At 35.2% G+C, this 21,167-nt stretch overlaps 1 protein-coding gene across 1 annotated transcript; it reads left to right on the top strand.

Annotated features, from left to right (window-relative positions):
- Positions 1-2,726: 2,726 nt before the first annotated feature.
- LOC146169308 (NACHT, LRR and PYD domains-containing protein 3-like) lies at positions 2,727-20,856 on the top strand. The gene is made up of 17 exons (XM_083389014.1): positions 2,727-2,843; positions 5,588-5,630; positions 5,725-5,904; positions 6,277-6,375; positions 6,456-8,150; positions 10,090-10,190; positions 10,309-10,464; positions 10,711-10,902; positions 15,117-15,296; positions 15,534-15,695; positions 16,412-16,573; positions 17,142-17,303; positions 17,646-17,807; positions 18,428-18,589; positions 19,116-19,277; positions 20,122-20,289; positions 20,399-20,856. The coding sequence occupies exons 1-17, from the start codon at positions 2,808-2,810 to the stop codon at positions 20,423-20,425; spliced, it is 3,849 nt and encodes a 1,282-aa protein (XP_083245140.1). The 5' UTR covers positions 2,727-2,807; the 3' UTR covers positions 20,426-20,856.
- Positions 20,857-21,167: the final 311 nt, after the last annotated feature.

The following is a 21,167-nucleotide window of genomic DNA, read 5'->3' as shown; positions in this document are numbered from 1 at the left end:
ATGAATGACATTAAAGCAATTAGGATTCAAATTGTAAGAATGCACTTACATTACCGTTTGGTTACGACCTAAAAGGGTGAAAACTAAACTATGATGTTGTTGCATACATAATATTTATTTTGTGTTCTAATGCATTTTATTTCAACTTTCTTAATTTGATAGGCATTTCTATTTATAACTAACTAGGTTTAACATGCTATGAATAGTCTTTTAGCTCATCTTTAATGGAGTTGTAAATGTAACAGAAGGGAGCAGGCAATGTGGTATGGTTGTTCCTTAACCCGTTCCCATGGAGCCCTATGTAGCTCAGGTGAAAAAGTGACTGTCCCTGTTGAGCCAAGATCTTGGATGCAAGCCTCATGTCATGGCTAGATGTTGCTTGCATCACAGCCTGAATTACTGAAACTGATTTTAAATGAATTATTTCAAATATTACAGTTTAATTTTAATCATATTAATTGCAAATTCACATAAGCCGGAGAATGTGTATGCAAAGTTTAAAGTCATTTTTATTTAATCTGTGAAGTGTTTTTTGTGATTTTTTCTGTTTTTTTAATACCTAAGTCTCCTTATCTAGTGTTGTCAATTTTTGGTGTAATAAAGAAAGCATGGTCAATGCATGTTAGCTATGTGCACATCTAAAAACAAATACATTTTTTATGAAAACAGTTGTTTCTAGAATATATATATCAGGGGTGGCCACATGCGGCTCTTTACCCAGTTGTGTACGGCTCTTCCGTTCATGTTGCAAATATGATTTTTTAGAATGTTTCGATTTCGTTTGGTCAACTTTATGGTGTGGACTATTGCCGGTTCCGAGTTAGTCTGTTTGCCTTAAGGCCAACGTATCTTTAACAATACTTTTGAAACAAGATAAACGCAAACAAATTAAATAAAAAAAATACTAGGTATAGGCTATTCTTTTTGTTTCATGTGTGTAAGGTGTGGCTCTTTGTGGTTAACCAAGTAACAAAATGTGCTTCAACATGTAGGCATAAATTAAAAGGGCCTTATTAAAAATCCCACCACAATGCATATTATTTTGGTTAGGGACTGGTTTAAGTTTTGGGTTGGGTTGGTTAAACATTATTAATAAATATAATAATACTTGACCCACGTAAGCCCAAACGCTAACACGAATAATGTTAGCAATATAAGCCCCCGGACGAAAATGTGGTACGACAGCATTGCAGCGGCTCGACGTGTCCTATTAACAGAGTTAAAAATATGTTCAAAATACCCGTTTGGTATTTTTCTTCTATACTAAATTATCTAGTAGGCCGTTCAGCTGATCGTCTGTTACGTCTTAAAATTTCATCTGTGACGTCATAAAATTTCAGCCAATAGGAAGCGTTCTGAAAACGCTTGGATTTAGAATCCTACTATGGACGTTTAAGTATCTACCAGAGATTATAGGTTATGATCTCTTTGACGAGAACCAAAGAAGGATAGAAATAAATTCCCGTAGAACACATCGCTACAGCGAAAACGATTTGGCGCTAATTAATATTTTAAGGTTGTTTATAGTCGCGAGACACTAATTGAAAAACCTTATTCTAGAAATAAACACTAAAAACTTTTTTTTGGGTAATACTAATTTACGGAATAATGAATGGTCGGAATGGTCGGAACGCTCACTAATTTAAGTGCACCCGATCCGTTAGAAATCAGTGCATTTCTAAGCAAAAAGGTCTACGACAATCAGGGCATCCAATGGCAGAAAAGTCTAGACTTTTATACCTTGAGGTCCTGGCAATGCACTGATTTGGACCTTTAGGTAAACTCCCGGCGAAGATAAATTAAAAATATTCATTAAAAGTTCAGAAAAGATAACAAAAAATATGAGATAGGGTTAATAACACTTGACCCACATAAACCCTAACGCTAACCCGAATCCTAACCCAAATAATGTGCGTTATTTTAATAATTCTTTAAATGCTGGGGAAAAAAGCCCAAACTCGGATGGTTTCTCGTCCATTGTATTTAAGATTATTACGTCACAAATTGATGTATTGGGGCCTGAAGCGTTATAATTATTAAATTATCGCACATTATTTGGTTAGGGCGCTGGTTAGCGTTTGGGTTTGGTTGGGTCAAGTATTGTTAAACTTAATATTCTTATGCACATTTCTTAATGCAAATTGGTGTATTGTCCAAGACCTCAAAGTCTAAAAGTCGGACTTTTTGATCCTTTGAATGCACTGATTGTCGTAGACCTTTTTGCTTAGAACTGCACTGATTTCTGACGGATGGGGTGTTAAGTGTTACCCCGTTAAAACAATTATTAAACCAACGCACAATATTTGAGTTAGGGTGGGGGTTAGCGTTTGGGTGAAGGTGGGTCAATTGTTATTATATTTAATAATAATAATGTGAGCGTTCCGACCATTCATCATTCCGTAAATTAGTGTTACCCCTTTTTTTAGGTAGCAAACAGAGCATTGGTTTAAAATCCTTCCAAAGCATTTAAGGTATTGAATCAATAATGTATATTATATTTGGGTTGGGCTGCTGGTAGCGTTTGGGTTGACCCGTAAATATAAATATAATATTACTTGACCCACCAATACCAAAGCGCTAACATGCAAGCTTAGCCAAACATTGTGCGAACGAGAGTTAAGCGAATAAATTGAGGTGCTTAATAAATTATGTATCTTGTAGAATTTTTTTTTACATTCATGCTTTATTCATAGTAAATCTTTTTTAAATGTAATATGTCTTTTAGATGCAGATATGTGAAAATTTTTAATAGATTCTGAGGGTTTGTAAACATGTGTTAATTTTACAAATTTGTTTAAACTGTAAAAATGTCTAAAGAACAAACAAGAAACATACATTTTGAGGTAAGTCTGCATCCTGTTATTCAAATTTCAAGTGGTTTTCAAGAAATAAAATGTTGCTTTGAAGACACAGTTGGTCACAACCTTAATCAAGTTGTTTGTTGACAGTTACTTATTTCTTAATATATATATATATATTATATACAGTGGTGGGATTCAAATATTTTATCCGCCGGTTCTATCACAAAAGTCATATTATTTAGCCGGTTCTGTTCGGGAATTCGAAGCAAGCAGCTCCGGAGCTCTCTTTTATCATGGTTAGCTCCAGTTCTGGAGTTTATTAATGCCACTGCTCCGGCTCCATTATGTCAAAAACTGAGGTTTAAGGATGAACGCTAAATTAGCAATATCTAGCGTTTCAAAATAGTCGCAAACAAAACACCACAGTAAAAAAACACCACAATGGTTAGTTAGAAAAGGTGGCGCAAAAGAGGCAACAATTCTTAATTTTGTAAAGGGTTAAAGTCATATTTTTCAGTAGTCGTCTGATGACTTTTTAGACTAACTACAATTATAAAAATTAACACAATGTATAACTGTTACGTGTAAACTTGACTATTGCATATTAAAATAAAAGACTGAAAAAACGGTGTGGCGGATAAGATGCAAAAATCCATTGACAGTAACAAGTAATGCTAACCGACCTAGGCCATAACCGAAATAAGAACAACATCAACGTCGGAATAAATACAGTTCGGAATAAAACCATACTAGAAGTAATATCTAATAAAATCGGAATATATCCTAAATCGTTTGGAACAAGATCTAAATGGTCAGCATTAGGCCTAAACAACACTTTACCTAATCACTAACTCACCTAACAATTTTCACTTTAACCATTTTCTTACCCCACCAATAACCCTACGTGCCTAAATAGAGCCTAAAATCTGGTGCCAAATCAGCACCTGGGCGAAGTAGGCGCGCTGGATTGGTTTGGGCAATATCTCCAAAATATTGACAGCGGCAATCTAAAGGCGTCGGTCAATCTCCGGCAGGGGTGGACAAATATTTTTGCCGCTAGCATCATGCGAAACCAAATGTTGAGGAGGACCAGGTCTAAAATAGGATCTCAAACTTACGTAATATGACGTCATACTTGACGCTATAAACCATGCTAAATACCATGTTATTACTTAGGGAATTGTGCGCAAATGTAACTGTAGACAATTTGAAGGCGACAAGACATCACACAAAGCGCAAAAAAATCGCGGCTATTTGGTTCAAAATGTTTTAGATTTAGAGGGGGACGTCACACATTAATCACAGATAAAATATATGTACATTTGTTGAAGGCATTAACCAAGTGGACAGGTGCGTTAACGTATGCAGCAGCCCAAAGGTAAAATACAAGAAAATTTTGCACAGACTAACGAAAAATGCCTTTGTTGCTTCTTGAGGTTTACGTTGCCCAAGTGTTTGCTAAACAATTTGACATGTTGCCACAATGGTATAAATCGGAAAAAAAGAAAAACATGGCATTAACCACATTTGGTTGACAAGTAGGCTATGTTTCAGAGGTTGGAAAACGCCCATTGTACTAATTTCGTTTATAGATTTTTCAGACAGAATATTAGGCTAAGTTTAACAAACTTTCGTTTGAAAGAGTCACAGTACAAAGGGCGACTTTTGTCTAAAAAGACGCCAAAAAACGCGTGTAACTTAGAGAAAAACAAAATAGATTTGCGGGAAACGCGAAACCAATTTTCTTTTCAGTCTATAAAACAGGCTAACATGATATTCGGCGGGGTTATAGATCCGTCCTGGAAAGAGTGTTTATTTATGTTACAACCAGTGCTGGGGAGCCACCGTAAAATAGCATTAGCTCCAGCTCCGGAGCCATCAGGCACTTATCCAATGGCTCCGGCTTCAGCTCAGGAGTCGTAAACTCATATCCTTTGGCTCCAGCTCCGGAGCCATCAAACACGAACCCAATGGCTCCGGAGCCATCAAACACAGACCCAATGACCCCGGCTTCAGCTCCGTTGCCACCATTCACTTATCCAATGGCCAGTTTAAAAATTGCTTTTGGCTAACTAACATTGGAGATGGAGCAAAATATAATTTCATAGCTTTAGCACCACAAATTGCAAAATGGCTCCAGCTCAACAAAAATAACAAAAATGGCTCCGGCTCCAGCTCCAGCTCCAACTCCAGCTCCACAACAATAATGAAAATAGGTCCGGCTCCAGCTCCACAAAAATTATAAAAATGGCTCCGGCTCTGGCTCTGGCTCTGGCTCAAGAGAAAATGCTTAGCTCCAGCTCCGGATATAAACAAACATGTAGAAACTCGCCATTGTTTTCGTTTAGCCTATATGTATTTTAACAAAATTAGCCATAGGCGGGATTAAATTGCATGGCGTTCCGTATGTTGTCCAGGTCTGGTCTAAATACTTTGATTTCATACATTTTTCTGCTTTAGGTACTGTTGCTTTTTAGCTCTTATTGTGGGGTCTCATGTTAACCGGTTCGCTTATCTCATAAAATTTCTTGAGATGGTTCTATGGAACCGGTGCGAACCGGCTGAATCCCACCACTGAATAAAACCGGCTGAATCCCACCACTGAATAATTATAATATTTTAATATTTTTTTGTTGGGTATATTATATGATTAACGATCAACTATTAAATTTAGTACAAAATTTTTATTGATTCATAATGCAACAATGCAAACAAAACATTTTGATTGTTTTGCACTTAAGATGTGCCTAGCTCTTTATAATCTTGATTTCAATGTATGTATTTAGCATGAATCTGCAGAACAACCTGGAGCAGGGACTTCTAACCAAGGTAATTTCTAATGTGTTCAAATGTACAAAGTAGTTTGAGTCGATTTAATCAATAAATTCAGATATTTTTTAAAAACTTTTGTACTGCTGTTTAGAATCAAGCTTTGATCAGGATATTTCCTCTTGTGGCCCCGATGATAATCCCTTAACCAGTCAACATTCGGATGCCAGGAGCAGGATAAAGGGGGATTCCCCATTAAACAAACGCTCAAGATCAAGTTTTAAGAAACTAGCAAAGGTTACCAGAGCAAAGAAGGAAAACAGAAAGAAAAAAGGTAATTTTGCATGCAACTTATAAACCTAAAAATATTTTTTTCTAAATTTAATCTTAAAAAACTAAAAAAAATTGTAATGTTGTCAAACTAAAAAATTATCTTTGCCTGAAGTTGTCAGAAACTTATGGCCCTCAAGCATTTTTGTCATACCTATCACTAGTTTATACAGTCATTATTTAATAACGATAGACGCAAAATAGGGGAATTTCCTAAGTTTAAATTTTGGGAACCCCCCCCCATTTTGATTTTCTAAATACGCCCCTGATCCCCACCTTGTTGTTTTTGAAAACTATAACAAATACGCTGATTTTTATTGTGTCTGTAATGAATGAAGTCAAGCTAAAATTCCTTACTTTTTTTTTTTTTTTTCAGATACAAGTCACGAACAACCAGATGCAAATCGACATACGTTGGCCTATCAATCAAGACCTTCTTTATTAACTAGAGCTTTGCAGTTTCTTCCGGACAAATGTAAGTTATGATGATTATTATCAGTATCTCCAATACACTTTTGTCTATGCTAACACATAATTTTTGAAATGCATTTTTAGTATGGCAACTAAGGCAAAGAAGGAAATTGCGTAAACATGTGCAATTAATATCAGGTATAAGAAATGTACCATTCAAACTTGATCGTGAGCACCCAATTCAGCTGGTGCCTATTACATTAACTAAAAATGAACCAAAATCTGTCGAACAACTCAATAAAGAAGGACATTACAGCAAACCAGAAGATTTCCACCAACTTTTATCACTTGAAACAGAAAGCCTCGGAATCAGTGAAGCGATAGAGCAGGCTTTTAAACAAGCAGAGTCAGATGCAGGACAACATGCCTCTGAAGAAGCCAGGCAGGACTACATTGACCGCAACAGCAACAACATTATGTTTATCGGACAAGATGGTATTGGCAAAACCACTCTTACTCACATGATTGTGGAAATGGTTCTAGAGAAAAAGTTATTTTCAAAATGCAAGTACATTTTCTTTGTTTTTTGTCAGGAAATTAACTTCGAAACCAAAACTACACTTCTACAAATGTGTTTAAATGGAACAGAAATCAAATTTCGACACAAGCTAACTACAGAAAAGGCTTTAATGGAAGCCATTGGGGACGGTGAAAATGTTCTATTGGTGTGTGATGGTTTAAATTTAGATAAAGCAAATACTAATGCTTTCTTCACAGATGAACCATTGCCATTAGATGAAATAGTAACAGCTGATGTTCATCTAAATAGGCTGTTTAAAGCTAAAGTTTGGAAAAAATCCACAAAAGTTTTTACTTGTAAACCTGGTCAATTTCATAACATGACTAAATTTATTCAAACAGCATCAGTCTTTAACCTTGAAGGTATTTCAGCTACTTCACAAAAAAATATTTGTGAACAAATCTGTGAAATACCCGAACAGGTTACATTAGTAATGGCCTATTTGCAAAGAAATAGAGATGTTGCTGTTTTGTGTTACGTTCCTTTTCTTTGCATAATCATCATGTTTGTAACGAACAAACTTTTCGCAGAAGGTAAAGAGATGGAAATAGAATCCCTCACATGGCTGGAATATTTTTGTGAAAGTGAACACATCAGAGAAAAACATGCCCACTTAAGCAAAATTGCTCTTTTGGCATGGAATGGATTTAAAAAAGGCGATCTTACGTCTACAGCCCAGAACTTTAGTCATGTAGGCATGGATCAAAGTGATGCAGATGTCTTTCTTATTCACTACGCTGATGCCAGGTATAAAGCTAGCTTAAAAATACTGCAAGACTTCAAACAAGCAAGCTTTACACATTTGTTACTGCAGAAAAACTTCTCAGCTCTTCACTTGGTGTTTTATTCTACTTTGGATGAATTTACTGACATTCTTCCTAGATTACCTGAAAGTCAGTGGGAAGTTGTGTCAAGATTCATGTTTGGATATTTCAACATTGAACTGAGCTCAACGGTTAGCTCATTTCTCACCGCATGCAGTTGCGAGCCCAACCATCAGATATGTGAGGCCAAAAGATCCAAATTGGTTGAATTTGCCGTTCAGTTTATGCAGCAAATTAGTTCAACCGACACAAAAAATCTTATAATCATCGGTGGCTGGTTGAATGAGCTGAGAGATCCAGAACTAAATAAAAAAATTGCTGAGTACCTGCCGAGTCAAATCAAGTTTCAAGGACGTGTCTTACCTTCTGATGTCCCCAGTCTTGTCTATCTACTCTCAATCAAAACTGTATCACTTGATATTAGCAGAAACAAAGGTAATTATGCTAAAATGGGTTTGACTCCACTATCTTTTGTTTTTTGACATCACAGCAAAGCTTTTTGCGAGAATGTAAACTTTAGGTTGTTTCCTTTTTCGGTTAGCTTGGCATTTAGTGACAGTAGGTTTGATTTTGTTTAATTGTTTTGCTATTTTAAACTACATGGGTATATAACCTGAGTGTTTAATGATACAGGAGCCACAAATATTGTAGGCTAATAACAAGCACCTATAGGTTTGACGCAGATTTACAGTAGGATTTTAAATCTGCAATTACTTTTGCATTATATAAAAGAAAATGCTATTATACGAAAAGAATAACTAGGTATATATATTAGGGCGGGTCGCCAAAACACTTTTTTTCAAATCCACCTGCCTCATATCAATTTTGATAGATAGACACCTATAACCGCTATATACAAAATTTAAACTCATTTGAACATGTATTGGTGTGAGGAAATTGAGTTGAATTTTCCACGAAAATCGCAAATCGGGTGAAAATGAGAAATTTTAGGTTATGTTTAATCTATGTTTTTTAAGTGAAATTCATTTGCGGTGACCTTATACTTGTTTATTAGACAGTTATCGAATAACTAAAGCAAGTTAGAGATTGCATTTTAATATTGATTTGCAGTAGTATTAAAAATTGAATTTTTGCTGAAAATTCCAAATTTTATAAAACGGCAAAATTTCGTATAGCCTTCAATCTGTAATTTTAAAGTCAAACCTGACTTTAAATTAGTGTTTATGGAAGATACTGACTCACTGCAGATGAATATAGCCGCCGGACACTGTACTAATTGCGCCAGTAATAAAAATTGATTTTTTGCCGAAAATGTCAAAAACAGTTTGACAAAATTACAAAAGACACAACACAGTTTTTCAATGATAATATGCAAAATCTTATGTGTATTTTTAAAAGCTGTTCACGTTTTGGTGATTCGCACGCATTTTGTTCTTGTGAAAACAACCTGGATTATTGAAACTTCAGCACCTATTATCACAAAACAACAATGAATTGCAAAGTAAAAATTACAAAATATTTACTCAATAACTAAAATTTAAAGCAATGATGTCTGAAACCATTGGGAATTGTAATGCATATTATAACTACACAAAATATAATGAGAGGAATACAACAAAATGAACCCAAAGCAAATATTTCCATACTTTGAATTTTTTAAAAACATTATTGTAATGTAGTTGAACTTGGTCACAACAATGGTCTGTTTGTCAGTCGGTAATATGCATATGTTAACATAATGAATGCAACTACTGTTTTAATACATGATTTAAAGTAAAGCTGTGTTTGATATTAAATCACCTTTTAGCACACTTAGAGAGAGGCCAATGCGTATGATGGGATGCTACTTTGAAAATTAGAGCGTTTAAGTGAGTTGGGAAAAATTTTCATCTGGTATTACATATTGGCCGCTTGCCCAATAACTTTTAATTGACATAAATAAGGCTAAGTTCATAGCAATTAAGTAATTGGTCACCAGAAAAGTGAATGTTTAAATGAGACCACATTTAACGCAAGTACTATAAATGTATTACAACAGCAATAGGCAAATGTTTACTCCAAAGTTTTGTTATGAGTTCAAACAATATTTAAACGCACTTACACCACAATTGTGGTTGTGATAATAACATCCTAAATTAAGCTTGTGAAGATTAAATCTGTTTTAGCAGTTTCCTGCTTGATTTATATGTCATAGTAAATTATATTTTTATTTATTGCAAGGTATTCTTGCTATTTTTCCCTTATACTTTTTTTTAAGTTGATTTTAGTAAAATAGTTCTATTTTTTAACGTAACATTGCAGTTTTAAATTTGAAATTATAATTTTAAATTTAGCATATCAGATAAAGATTACATGGTTGTGAATATCATTCACACTTGAAAATTTTTATCAATTTTACATTTTTTTTTATTAGAACAAGAATTCGAAAGTGATTCAATAAACTTTGGAATAAATTGCTTTCAAGGAAAAGGATTTTCCTTTTTCATGGAATCACTTCGACTGGAAAGTACCAAGGTTGAATTGTATCCAGTGTCACTTTAAAACTATTCATGTATATTGCTGCAAATTTAATGTTATGCTGTTTAATATGGTTTTGCACTGATATTTCCTATTATCATGATCTAAATTATAGATTTCAACACTTGATCTTTCCAATAATAATATTGGAGATAAAGGTACTTCGATAGTTGCTGAAGTTTTGCCAAATATTGGCAGTCTTAAATTATCCAGCTGTGGAATAACTGCAAAGGGAGCCAAGTCCATTGCCGAGCGATTATCAAACACCAAGGTTTGACATTAATAAATATTCTAATAAAAAAGTGTTTTATTTGTCTATTTGAGAGCTATTTATACTAATCTTTATTTATTGTAGGCATCTGACAAACGACCGGTGCTTATTTATTTAACATTTAACAAAAGGGTTAACAATAATATTTTTGTACTGATTTTTTACATTGTAACCATTTCAAATAAGTTTCAGTGAAATTTAAATACTTTATTAAAAATCTGCATCTTATTTGTTCTTATGTTATAGTTTTCTACACTTAATCTTACTGGAAACATTATCGGCAAGTCAGGAATAGACGCTTTGTCCAAGTGCAACATTAATGAGCTTGTCTTGACTTCATATGCTATCCATGAGGGCAAAATATTCAAGCATGGTGATGTCTGGATCGGAAATAATGAAACCCATCTGATGGAAAAACTTGTTGTAAATAAAATTAAGGTAACAATTATGAAATACCTGAGTTCTCCAGGTAAACAGAGTTTTGTTCGTTTAGTGTTTTAAGTACCAGCGATGTTAAGTAACTACTGCTGCAATAAGCGCGATAAATTGACAAAATTTACTTGAAGTTATGTTGTTAAACAAAATGAAACACTTTATCGCAAAAACACAATAAGTGCTAAACAATGACAATATATACAGTAATCTCCCGCTTAAGTCCGCACCCGTTTAGGTCCGCATCCCAGTTAAGTCCGCAAAAAATTCTCCAAAAATCGGGATTTAAGTTTATCAAAAATATTTTTTTTCAATTTTTGTACAGTAATTATCTAATATGGAGAGCTGTTCAGCGATTTGCTTTTCTTTTAAAACCGTCAATAAAGATGGAACCGAAAGACTGGGTTGGCGCATGTGATTAACTCAAAGATACACAGCATATGTGTTAGCTCAGAAAATCAAACAATAGATTCTCGAAGTTGTTTGCTTTCGCAGATCGTTTTCAAATAGCTTCTCTATTTTCCCAACATCCTGGATAGATTTTTCATCTACATCGTAATTTGCAAGACTTCGCTTACTATAGGATGACCTGGGTCACTAAATTTACTAGCGTAGGGCCTTAACATCACGCGTTATACGATTTAATGGGGCAACTCTGATTTTAATTTATTACAAATTTGCCGCCTGTTCGCTTCAAAAGTTTCAAATAACCTAAATCAATAACTACAGTTTTAATTGTTGCCTATTTTAAGCCAGGGTGTTCCAATTTTGAAAGCATCGCGGCACACATATAGTGCTACATGTGTGCTAGGTGGGGATAATTGATTTTCGTTTGGTCAAATGTTTAAAGATAACATCACAAGGCATTGTCGAAAAACATTTAAGCTGCATAAACTTGCTGCTCTCGCCGAACTTTTGCGCAATTAAACGCAGGTGTTTATAAGCGTGAAATGTTTTTTAACTAGATTAATTTTTCTGAAATTCCATCAGAGAAGGGGGTTAGTCTTTAGTCACAGTGAAATCCTGTAAAAAAACAGTACTTTCCAGAAGCGCGATATATTTTATCATTTATTACTTTTAATTTGCAAAAATTGTCATTTATGTAGGGTCGTACTTTATATGTTATGTTCATATTAAAAACACGGAAAACGAAATGCAAATATAACTTACAATTTCGCAAAAAAAACATTTTAAAAAGTTATGTTAAAGGACGTACTGCGACTTTTATATCGGCCTAACACATACCAAAATTAATCTTTGTATATGGCCGTATTTGTCCTAATTCTAAATAGAGAAATCAGGTGGCACTGTATAAAGACAAATTGTATTTGATTCTCGACAAGCTTTCGCACAACCGTGCTTCATCAGGTCAAAGTATAAATGAAAACAATTAAAATGCACGTAAAAGCACAGGCGCAAGTAAAAGGCGATAAGAATGGTGACGTCTAACATATCCACAGGCACATGCTCGCAAAAGCGTGTTACTGACGCAAAAACAATTATGCTACGATGCCTGCGCTTCAAGGTACGATGGGTGTAGTACAGCCTGCTATGAGGTGTAGTGTGACATAAAGCCCAAATCCCGATTGAGCCCCACATTAATGGCATCGAACTTTTTAATTATGTTTTGTTCGACTGTGAGCCTCGCTTGGGTGCCGTTACTTACTTTTTTGATCACCGAAACTCTAAGGTCTTTTACACTGTGTGATCCTTGGTTAAAATGTTCGCCGACCGGTTTCTCCATATGTCCATGCCTTATGTCACTTTTATGTCCATTCATGCGCTTTCTGATTGTTTGTCCAGTTTCTCCAATGTATATGGTTCGGGGACATTTTACGCATGTGATTGCGTAAACCGCATTGGTGGTATCGCAGTTGTAATTGCCGCCGACTTCAACGCTGCTGCCGTTCGGTCCTTCAATGATGTGACTTCTATTGATATGTGAGCACAGTTCACAACGACTTTTCCCGCAGGGCATGGTACCAAAGTTTTGCTTTTCGTCTTTAAATTTGCTGGAGATGACTATGTTGCACATGTTGCGCGGTTGCCGATAACTTATAAGTGGCTTTAAAGGAAATATCGAAGCGGTTTTAGGATTGTTATCCAGTATTGGCTGCAGGTCGGCGAACATTTTAACCAAGGATCACACAGTGTAAAAGACCTTAGAGTTTCGGTGATCAAAAAAGTAAGTAACGGCACCCAAGCGAGGCTCACAGTCAAACAAAACATAATTAAAAAGTTCGATGCCATTAATGTGGGGCTCAATCGGGATTTGGGCTTTATGTCACACTACACCTCATAGCAGGCTGTACTACACCCATCGTACCTTGAAGCGCAGGCATCGTAGCATAATTGTTTTTGCGTCAGTAACACGCTTTTGCGAGCGTGTGCCTGTGGATATGTTAGACGTCACCATTCTTATCGCCTTTTACTTGCGCCTGTGCTTTTACGTGCATTTCAATTGTTTTCATTTATACTTTGACCTGATGAAGCACGGTTGTGCGAAAGCTTGTCGAGAATCAAATACAATTTGTCTTTATACAGTGCCACCTGATTTCTCTATACCAAAATTAGTCTTTCTTGCCACCCCCTGGATCCGAACTTGATGAGCGTTAGTAAAGTGGTTTATTTGGTGTAGCCGTAAAATGTAATCATAACCAAACAATTTGAACATGCTTGCTGTTCGTTGGTCACTTATATTTTTTTGATTCCAGTGTTTCGCAACCTTTTGGATTGAGGCACCCTACAGAAATTATAGTTCTCAACAGCCTTGCTCGTATTTTTGAGTGATTACCTGTAACGTTACAATAAGCGAGATTGTAACAGCACATTAACTGAGCAACAAGGTTGAAAAAAAATGTTTAATTTTTGGCACACATACTTTGCCTTGGTTTGGACCATGCTTTTGTGATATGGCGCTTGGTAATTAATCTTTTTCTCGCCTTTTTAGTATGCATATAAGCAGCGTTACGTATCACACAGTTAAATAGTTAATTAATGTTAAGTTTGACATAAATCTCTATGACGTGTTAAAATGACCATTAGAACAATGTGAATTATAATTTTAAGACGTACAAACAGGCACTAATGATTATGACTAACAAGAGTTTATTGTGCTGAGAAGTAGCCTAATTTCTTTGTGCTATCCACTGTACTGTGTGTACCCGAAAAAATAACTAAAAACTTTAAGTCCGCACCTACCGGGTAAGTCCGCACAAGCCTGTAAGATTCAGTTTGCGGACTTAACCTGCAGATTACTGTAAATAAGTATGGTTTATATTACCATGGTATTAAGACTACTGACATAAAAAGCCATACAAAGTAAGAACCAGTCAGAATAAGATCTAAATCAGGGATGTCCAACATTTTATTATAGTGGGCCGCATTGACACTTGAAATAATTTAATGGGCTGCAGAACGTATTAAGTTTCAAGATTAAGTATTGCTCTTTAGAGTTATAGCGGGCCTTTAGAGTTATATATATAAAATTTTTACCCATACTATGCTATTAGTGCGCCCCTAAAAGCTGACTGGTACATTTTGATTAGGCTAATATTGAATGTTTGAAAATCTACTTGGGAGTGAAAATGACTAGCGGGCCGCAGGTTGGACATCTCTGATCTAAATCATCTGAATTAGACCCAGACCTAAAAGAATAATTCCTAAATTCTTCGGACGTCGTGTCGGAAAATTTTTTGTACGTCACGTCCGAAAAAGTTCTACGATGTATTATTTTTTATAACGCTTCGGACATAAATCTGTCTGAAACATTTCAAACCAAACAAATAGATTAATGGCCAATATAATTATATAAAATGTCTTGGGTAACAACAGCGTAAATATTTTTTAAAAAGGATCGCAGTTATCTGAATGACTGAGTTGTTATTATTTGTACAACAAAAGGCTTTTTGACGCTGTTTTTGTCAACTTTTTAAAACAATTTTAAGCTCTCTGTTTTGTTTGCAAGGTATAATCCAAAATGTTCGGATAACCAAAAAGCAATGTTTAATGTTGTATGAAATAGATCCAATAAATACTCGCTATACCGCGCTACACTTGGTGAAGCCTGTCACACACATACTTGCCCCCAAATCGAAATCAAAAACTCGTTTACTATTCGGAATACCGAGGCTATTATGTTTAAGTACAGGTTACAAACCATGCCAACTATATTTCTAGAGTTACAGTTGTATATTGAAACATTTTATATTTGGTTTTAGTCGAGGACTTTCAACATTAATAAATTTGTTGTGTTGGAACCAAAGCTACCAACATCTGATGTTGCGGCATGCCTGTCTCTTTGCTTGCAACATTTTGATCAAGTAGATCTGCGTCGATTCAAAAATACAAGTGATGATTTACAAGAACTTGCTTACGCCATTTCTCTACTTCATAAACCAGTAAGGCAATGATGTTACTAAAAAACTTGATTTTGTTAGTTCTTTCTGGGAAATGCCTTAAAATTTTCTTATACTGGTTAGTAGCCATAGTGTGTCCTATTTTATTTACGTAAGGGACATTGGCAGGACATGTTAAACAATCACTTGCTTAATTTATAATAGGGGATACCCGCCACCAGTGGGCAATGATTATTGTTTAAATTGTTTAATAAATCTAAAGTTTTATCTAACACACAGCTCAAATCACTCGATCTTAACAACAACAGAGTTGATGATGAGAGTGCTCGTGCAATATCTGCTGCCATCCACAATATTAAGGAACTTGGTCTTTGGAATTGTAAGCTTTCTAAAGCTGCGATGCAAACATTGGCCAAGTCAATCAAGGAACTAAAAAACCCGGTTTGTGACATTTCCTTGTAACCATATATTTTATGTTTACTTTTTTTAAATACAAAATATATCTTTTCGATACCCTTAAGCATTAGAAACGGCAAGCCAAAATCCGTAGCCAGAGTCCCGTCGCCTTCTCATGGCGACTTTGTGGGTACCTGTCACAAGTAGATCGGCTCCCATACTTTTCATTTGCGCAAATGTTATTGTCAAATTGGCGCAAAGGTGTAAAACCTGTGGTATATTGTAAATAGTTGCTATATGGAGCCCGTAGCAAGCACCAAGCCCAACTAGCGGTGCTCAAAGTAGAATATCTAATCCACACCTCGAAAAAATACGCTATAGGGTTCCTAACTAATATCCAGCAAGGTTACACCCAGCGTAATTGAAATGCAATTATTACGCTCTACTGAAAAAGCAATGTTTCATTTTTTCAACCTATTTGACTGTTTATCTGATCACGTAATACCAACCCAAAAAACAATATTTTACATTAACCAAGTATGTTAGAAAGTGTTTTAAGAATATGTTCTTTGTATCAATAAAGGTTCCTCTGTAAAATAAAAAAAAACAAATAAAAAAATATAGGCCTTCGTGTATTTGTTATTTTGATTGGAAAATTACTAACCTATAACACCCAGTTATTGTACTGTGCACATCCTTATCCAAAGCTGACTTTTGTGGTCAAAGTGTTTATTACATCCAAAGTTTCATCTAACCCACAGATGGAATTACTCGATCTTACCTACAATGAAGTTGATGATGAGAGTGCTCGTGCAATATCTGCTGCCATCCACAATATTAAAAGGCTAACACTTTATGATTGTAAGCTTTCAAATGCTGCAAAGCAAACGTTGGCCAAGTCAATCAAGGAACTAAAAGAGCCGGTTTGTTCCATTTCCTTAGCCATAAATTTTATTTTCACCTTAAAACGCTGGCATCTATTCCTAGGGAACAATGAGTCGCGCCCCTGCGTTTGAAAACAAGGGTCAACAATTTGACCCTGGGTATTATTACGTCAAGTGTTATACACTTCCGCGCATAAATCAATAAATACATATAGGATGCAAAGTGATAAGAATATATAGATAGTGCTGCAAAATCGTACAGATATTTTGCAATTTCGTGCTATTGATTAACTGAAAAGAGATTGACAGTGAAGTTACATGTAGCCTGGTAAGCCGCTGGCGTATTTAAGTTGCAATATAATACGAACCTGAACAGGAATGTTAAAGTTTTCCATAAACCAGGTTGAAGTTTTTCAAAAAATACTGTAACAATTTGCTCTTCTGGCACTTTATGGTGTTTATAGCTGTGTGTGTCGGGGGAGCCCCAAAATAGGCGCGACATTAAAAAGAATCTCTTGCTTTATTTGTTAGGGGTATATCCACCACCAGTGGGCGCTGGTGAATATTTAAAATGTTTATTAAATGTAAAGTTTCATCTCACCCACAGATCAAATCACTCGATCTTGGCTACAACAAAGTTAATGATGAGAGTGCTCGTGCAATATCTGCTGCCATCCACAATATTGAAGAGCTGAAACTTTTTAAGTGCGAGTTTTCAACTACTGCGATGCAAACGTTGATAAAGTTAATCACGGAACTAAAACAACCGGTTTGTGACATTCCTTTGTACCTATATATTTTATATTTTTACCATTACAATTTTCGCAAAATTGCTGCAAACATCCAATGATTTTGACTTTTACAATATAAATGCGTTAGAGAACTCTTTTGCGAATAAATGATTATATCACAAAAGGATACGTTATAATCATTTTCCATATAAAATAAAATTAAACAAATAAACAATAAAATATACTTGGATTTGGTATTTTAGCTTGGAGACCTACTAACCTATAATATCTAGGTATTGTAGTATGAATATTCTTATCCCAACCCTGACCTTTTTGGTAAAAATACTGATTAAATCCAAAGTTTCTCATTTCGCCCACAGATGAAATCACTTGATCTTGGCTACAACAAAGTTGATGATGAAAGTGCTCGTGCAATATCTGCTGCGATCCACAATATCAAGAAGCTGGAACTTGATGGATGTGAGCTTTCAAATGCTGCCTTGCAAACATTGGCAAAGTCAATCAAGGAACTAAAACAACCGGTTTGTGACATTTCCTTGAACCGTATATTTAATATTTAGTTCAAAACACTTTGGTCTATTCCTGGGGAACGAAGGGTCACGCCCCCTGAGTTTAAAAACAAGAGGGAACAATATTTGGCCCTGTCTGTTATTACGTCATACCTATTATATACGATCCCCGCATAAAGTAATACGCAAGAAAGCAAAGCGGTAAGGACTCGTCCATGCCAATAACGTAAAGAATACTGGCTCTTATGTGCGCAATATGTGGCTTATTATTTATAGTGCTGCAAATCGTGTAAGCATTTTGTTTTTGCAATTTCGTGCTATTTATTAGTTGTTACGGGATTGTCAATGAATTTATTTCTTATCAAACCAATTGGCGTCAACATTTTATATTTGAATTTTACCGAGTCGTCCATAGTTTGCCACGAGATTGTAAAATGTGTTCATCGGATTTGTTTTAACGCTGAATTGTAAAACCACTGGCGGTTTTCAAAACATTTTTGTCTCCGAAAATTTTAGAAAACCTACTTACCTATAATACCCCGGTATAGTGCTTTGAGCATCCTTACCGTGGCGTAAACCTGACCTTCTTTGTAAAAATGTTTATTAAATTCAAAGTTTCATCTCACCCACAGATTAAATCACTCGATCTTAAAAACAACAAAGTTGATGATGAGAGTGCTCGTGCAATATCTGATGCCATCCGCAATATTGAAAAGCTGAGACTTTATAATTGTAAGCTTTCAAATGCTGCCATGCAAACGTTGGCCAAGTCAATCAAGGAACTAAATCAACCGGTTTGTGTCACATTTTCTTTTAAGCATATTTTTTTATATTTACTTCAAACACTTGCGTCTATTCCTGAAAGCGTTTGAAAACAAGGGGCAACTACATTTTGCCCTGCCGATTATTTGTAATTGTTGCCTAATAACAGTCAATTGATGGTTATTGCATTCCAATCGTATACATACATTTGTATGAAGAAGATTAACAATATGCTAAAATTAGCAACTAAAGATACAAAATATCTCTCGATTCAGCCACCCTGCAACCTTAACCTTAGTAGTAAAAGTTTGCCTGGGCACAACAAGTTTCGACGTGTTGCCTGAAGCATGGTGCACTCCTACACTTAAAATCAGGCACCGACTACCTTCTCGACTTGTGTTGCAATATATCTACTTATCTAGTCGAGTAATTACGCCATACAAAGAAGTGTTTTATTTAGCAAAACTCCAGGGGCCGTCCTTTTACTAAATGTAAGTTAATTTCGCTGTGATAAAATGTTTATTAAAACCAAAGTTTTCTCAACCATCTCACCAACAGATCGCATCACTCGATCTTAGCCGCAACAAAGTTGATGACGAGAGTGCTCATGTAATATCTGCTGCTGTTCACAATATTGCGGAGCTGGAACTTTATGATTGTAAGCTTTTAAAAGCTGCGATGCAAACGTTGGCCGAGTCGATCAAGGAACTTAAACAACCGGTTTGTGACGCTTCCTTGTGCACATTTTTCCTTTTTACTCCTTAAAATACTGGGGTCTATTCCTGGTAAAAAAAGCTAATTTGCGAATATTTTAGTCGCTTTAGAACAGCGGTTCTCAACCAGTGGGCCATGGCTCACTGGTGGGCTAAAGAACATTTGAGGTGGGACACAGACCAATTTACAAAAGCTAGATTTAGTTTCATTTGTGTCACTATATTTAATTTTACAGGAATAATGACTTGGGGAGGAAATTTAAAAGGAATGTAAATTTATTGTTCAGCCGCAAGTATCTCACTAATGTACGGTTGAATAAATATTCTATTTTGAATATGTTCTGCTGTGTTTTGTTCTAAACCATTTAACTGTTTTTTCTTTCATAAAACTATTGGGCCACAGAATTTTTTCGCATTAATGGGCCACGAAAGAAAAAAAATTTTGAGAAACACTTCTTAGAATAAAATTCTCTAAACATTTTACGTCTTTTACCAATATTTTGTTTACTTTTACAACGTACTTATTGCTTTACGTTAAACTAAACAGGCTGATATTTGTGTTTTCTATCGTCTTCTCCAAATTTGATTTGTCCGGTTTTAATTTGCAAGGATCGCGATGCCCGTAGCTCGACGTCCTTTGTTCCACACGATTATTACCTTCGACTTAGTATCTGTGTTTTCTCATTAAGGTACAATAACGTATAGCGACGCGTTTATGCCCCGTCTCATCCCACAAAGAGCAGCAATAGTTCGCCACGCCAGGCAGCCTACGCGTTTCTGTTGCGACGAACATACAGAACACAGAGACACAGATTTTCGCTGATTTAAAAATTAATTTTTTTGGTATCTAGATGAAGCTGCTGAATCTGCGATGGAATGAAGTCGATGAAACAATCGCCACTTCACTCGCTCACTGCTTGCACAATATCGAGTTGTTGTGGATTGGTGGATGGTGGAGGAACATTTCTGACAAAGTCAAAAACATCCTCAAGTCGAAACAACAGGAACTCAACTTACCCGTGAGAACAATTTTGTTTCAACTTGTGTTAATAGCTTACAATCTGCAAAGCACTTTACCGTCAGCCCCGACACAATTTGAAATCTATTTACACTATTTTATTGTTGCAGGAGGAAAGAGTCCAGTTTTTCCGTTGATAGAATCTCGAATTTTCCACATTTCACTCATTGCTGTCACATTGGTTTCTGGATTGTTCAGTTTCATCACTTGCTGCATACATTTGATTTGGTTTCATGTTCCTAAATCCTTGTTGAATTTATTGCTTCAAATTTAAATTAAAATTAAATTATCCACAAGTAAATAATATTTAATAATTAATTTATTTATGCCATTGATCCGATAATGTAAACTAAATTCTTTAACAAAACCATTTTTAAAACAATTAGAAAATACATTTTTGGTTATATTTTAAGAAAATATTTTGTTTTATACCTGTCTTTTAAATTATGGTTATTTTGTAAGTCTAAGGTTTCTGCCTTTGTCTGTTCAATTTACTTTAAAGCAGCAATAAAGGTTTGAAAAAACACAAACATAACAGTGTAGAATAACTGCTGAAAGTATAACTGCTGAAGAGACGAAAGTCAATTTGTTAATAATTATTTTTTAAGAAATGTGAAAAATAAAGAAGACTCCTTTATATCTGGTATTATTATTAAAACTCCGTCTTTCAATACATTGGTTCAGTTAATTTTCGAAGCTCTTAAGGTTTTTGTTAAGGTTAAATTAACTCAAATCACTGTTTATAGCTAATTCTGTTTAAGTCGAATTCGGAAATCGGAAATTTCTGTATAATTTTGGGAAATGAATTATGGTTCATGTTTTATACCTGTTTTTTTAAACAGTCTCAATGTTCACTGTTTCAAAAGCAAAAATCTTTCA

Source organism: Ascidiella aspersa, chromosome 1 (assembly GCF_963924565.1).
Source record: "Ascidiella aspersa chromosome 1, kaAscAspe10.2, whole genome shotgun sequence".
NCBI lineage: Eukaryota > Metazoa > Chordata > Ascidiacea > Phlebobranchia > Ascidiidae > Ascidiella > Ascidiella aspersa.
The sequence above is the reverse complement of the archived record's forward strand: the minus strand, read 5'-3'. Positions and strand labels throughout refer to the sequence as shown.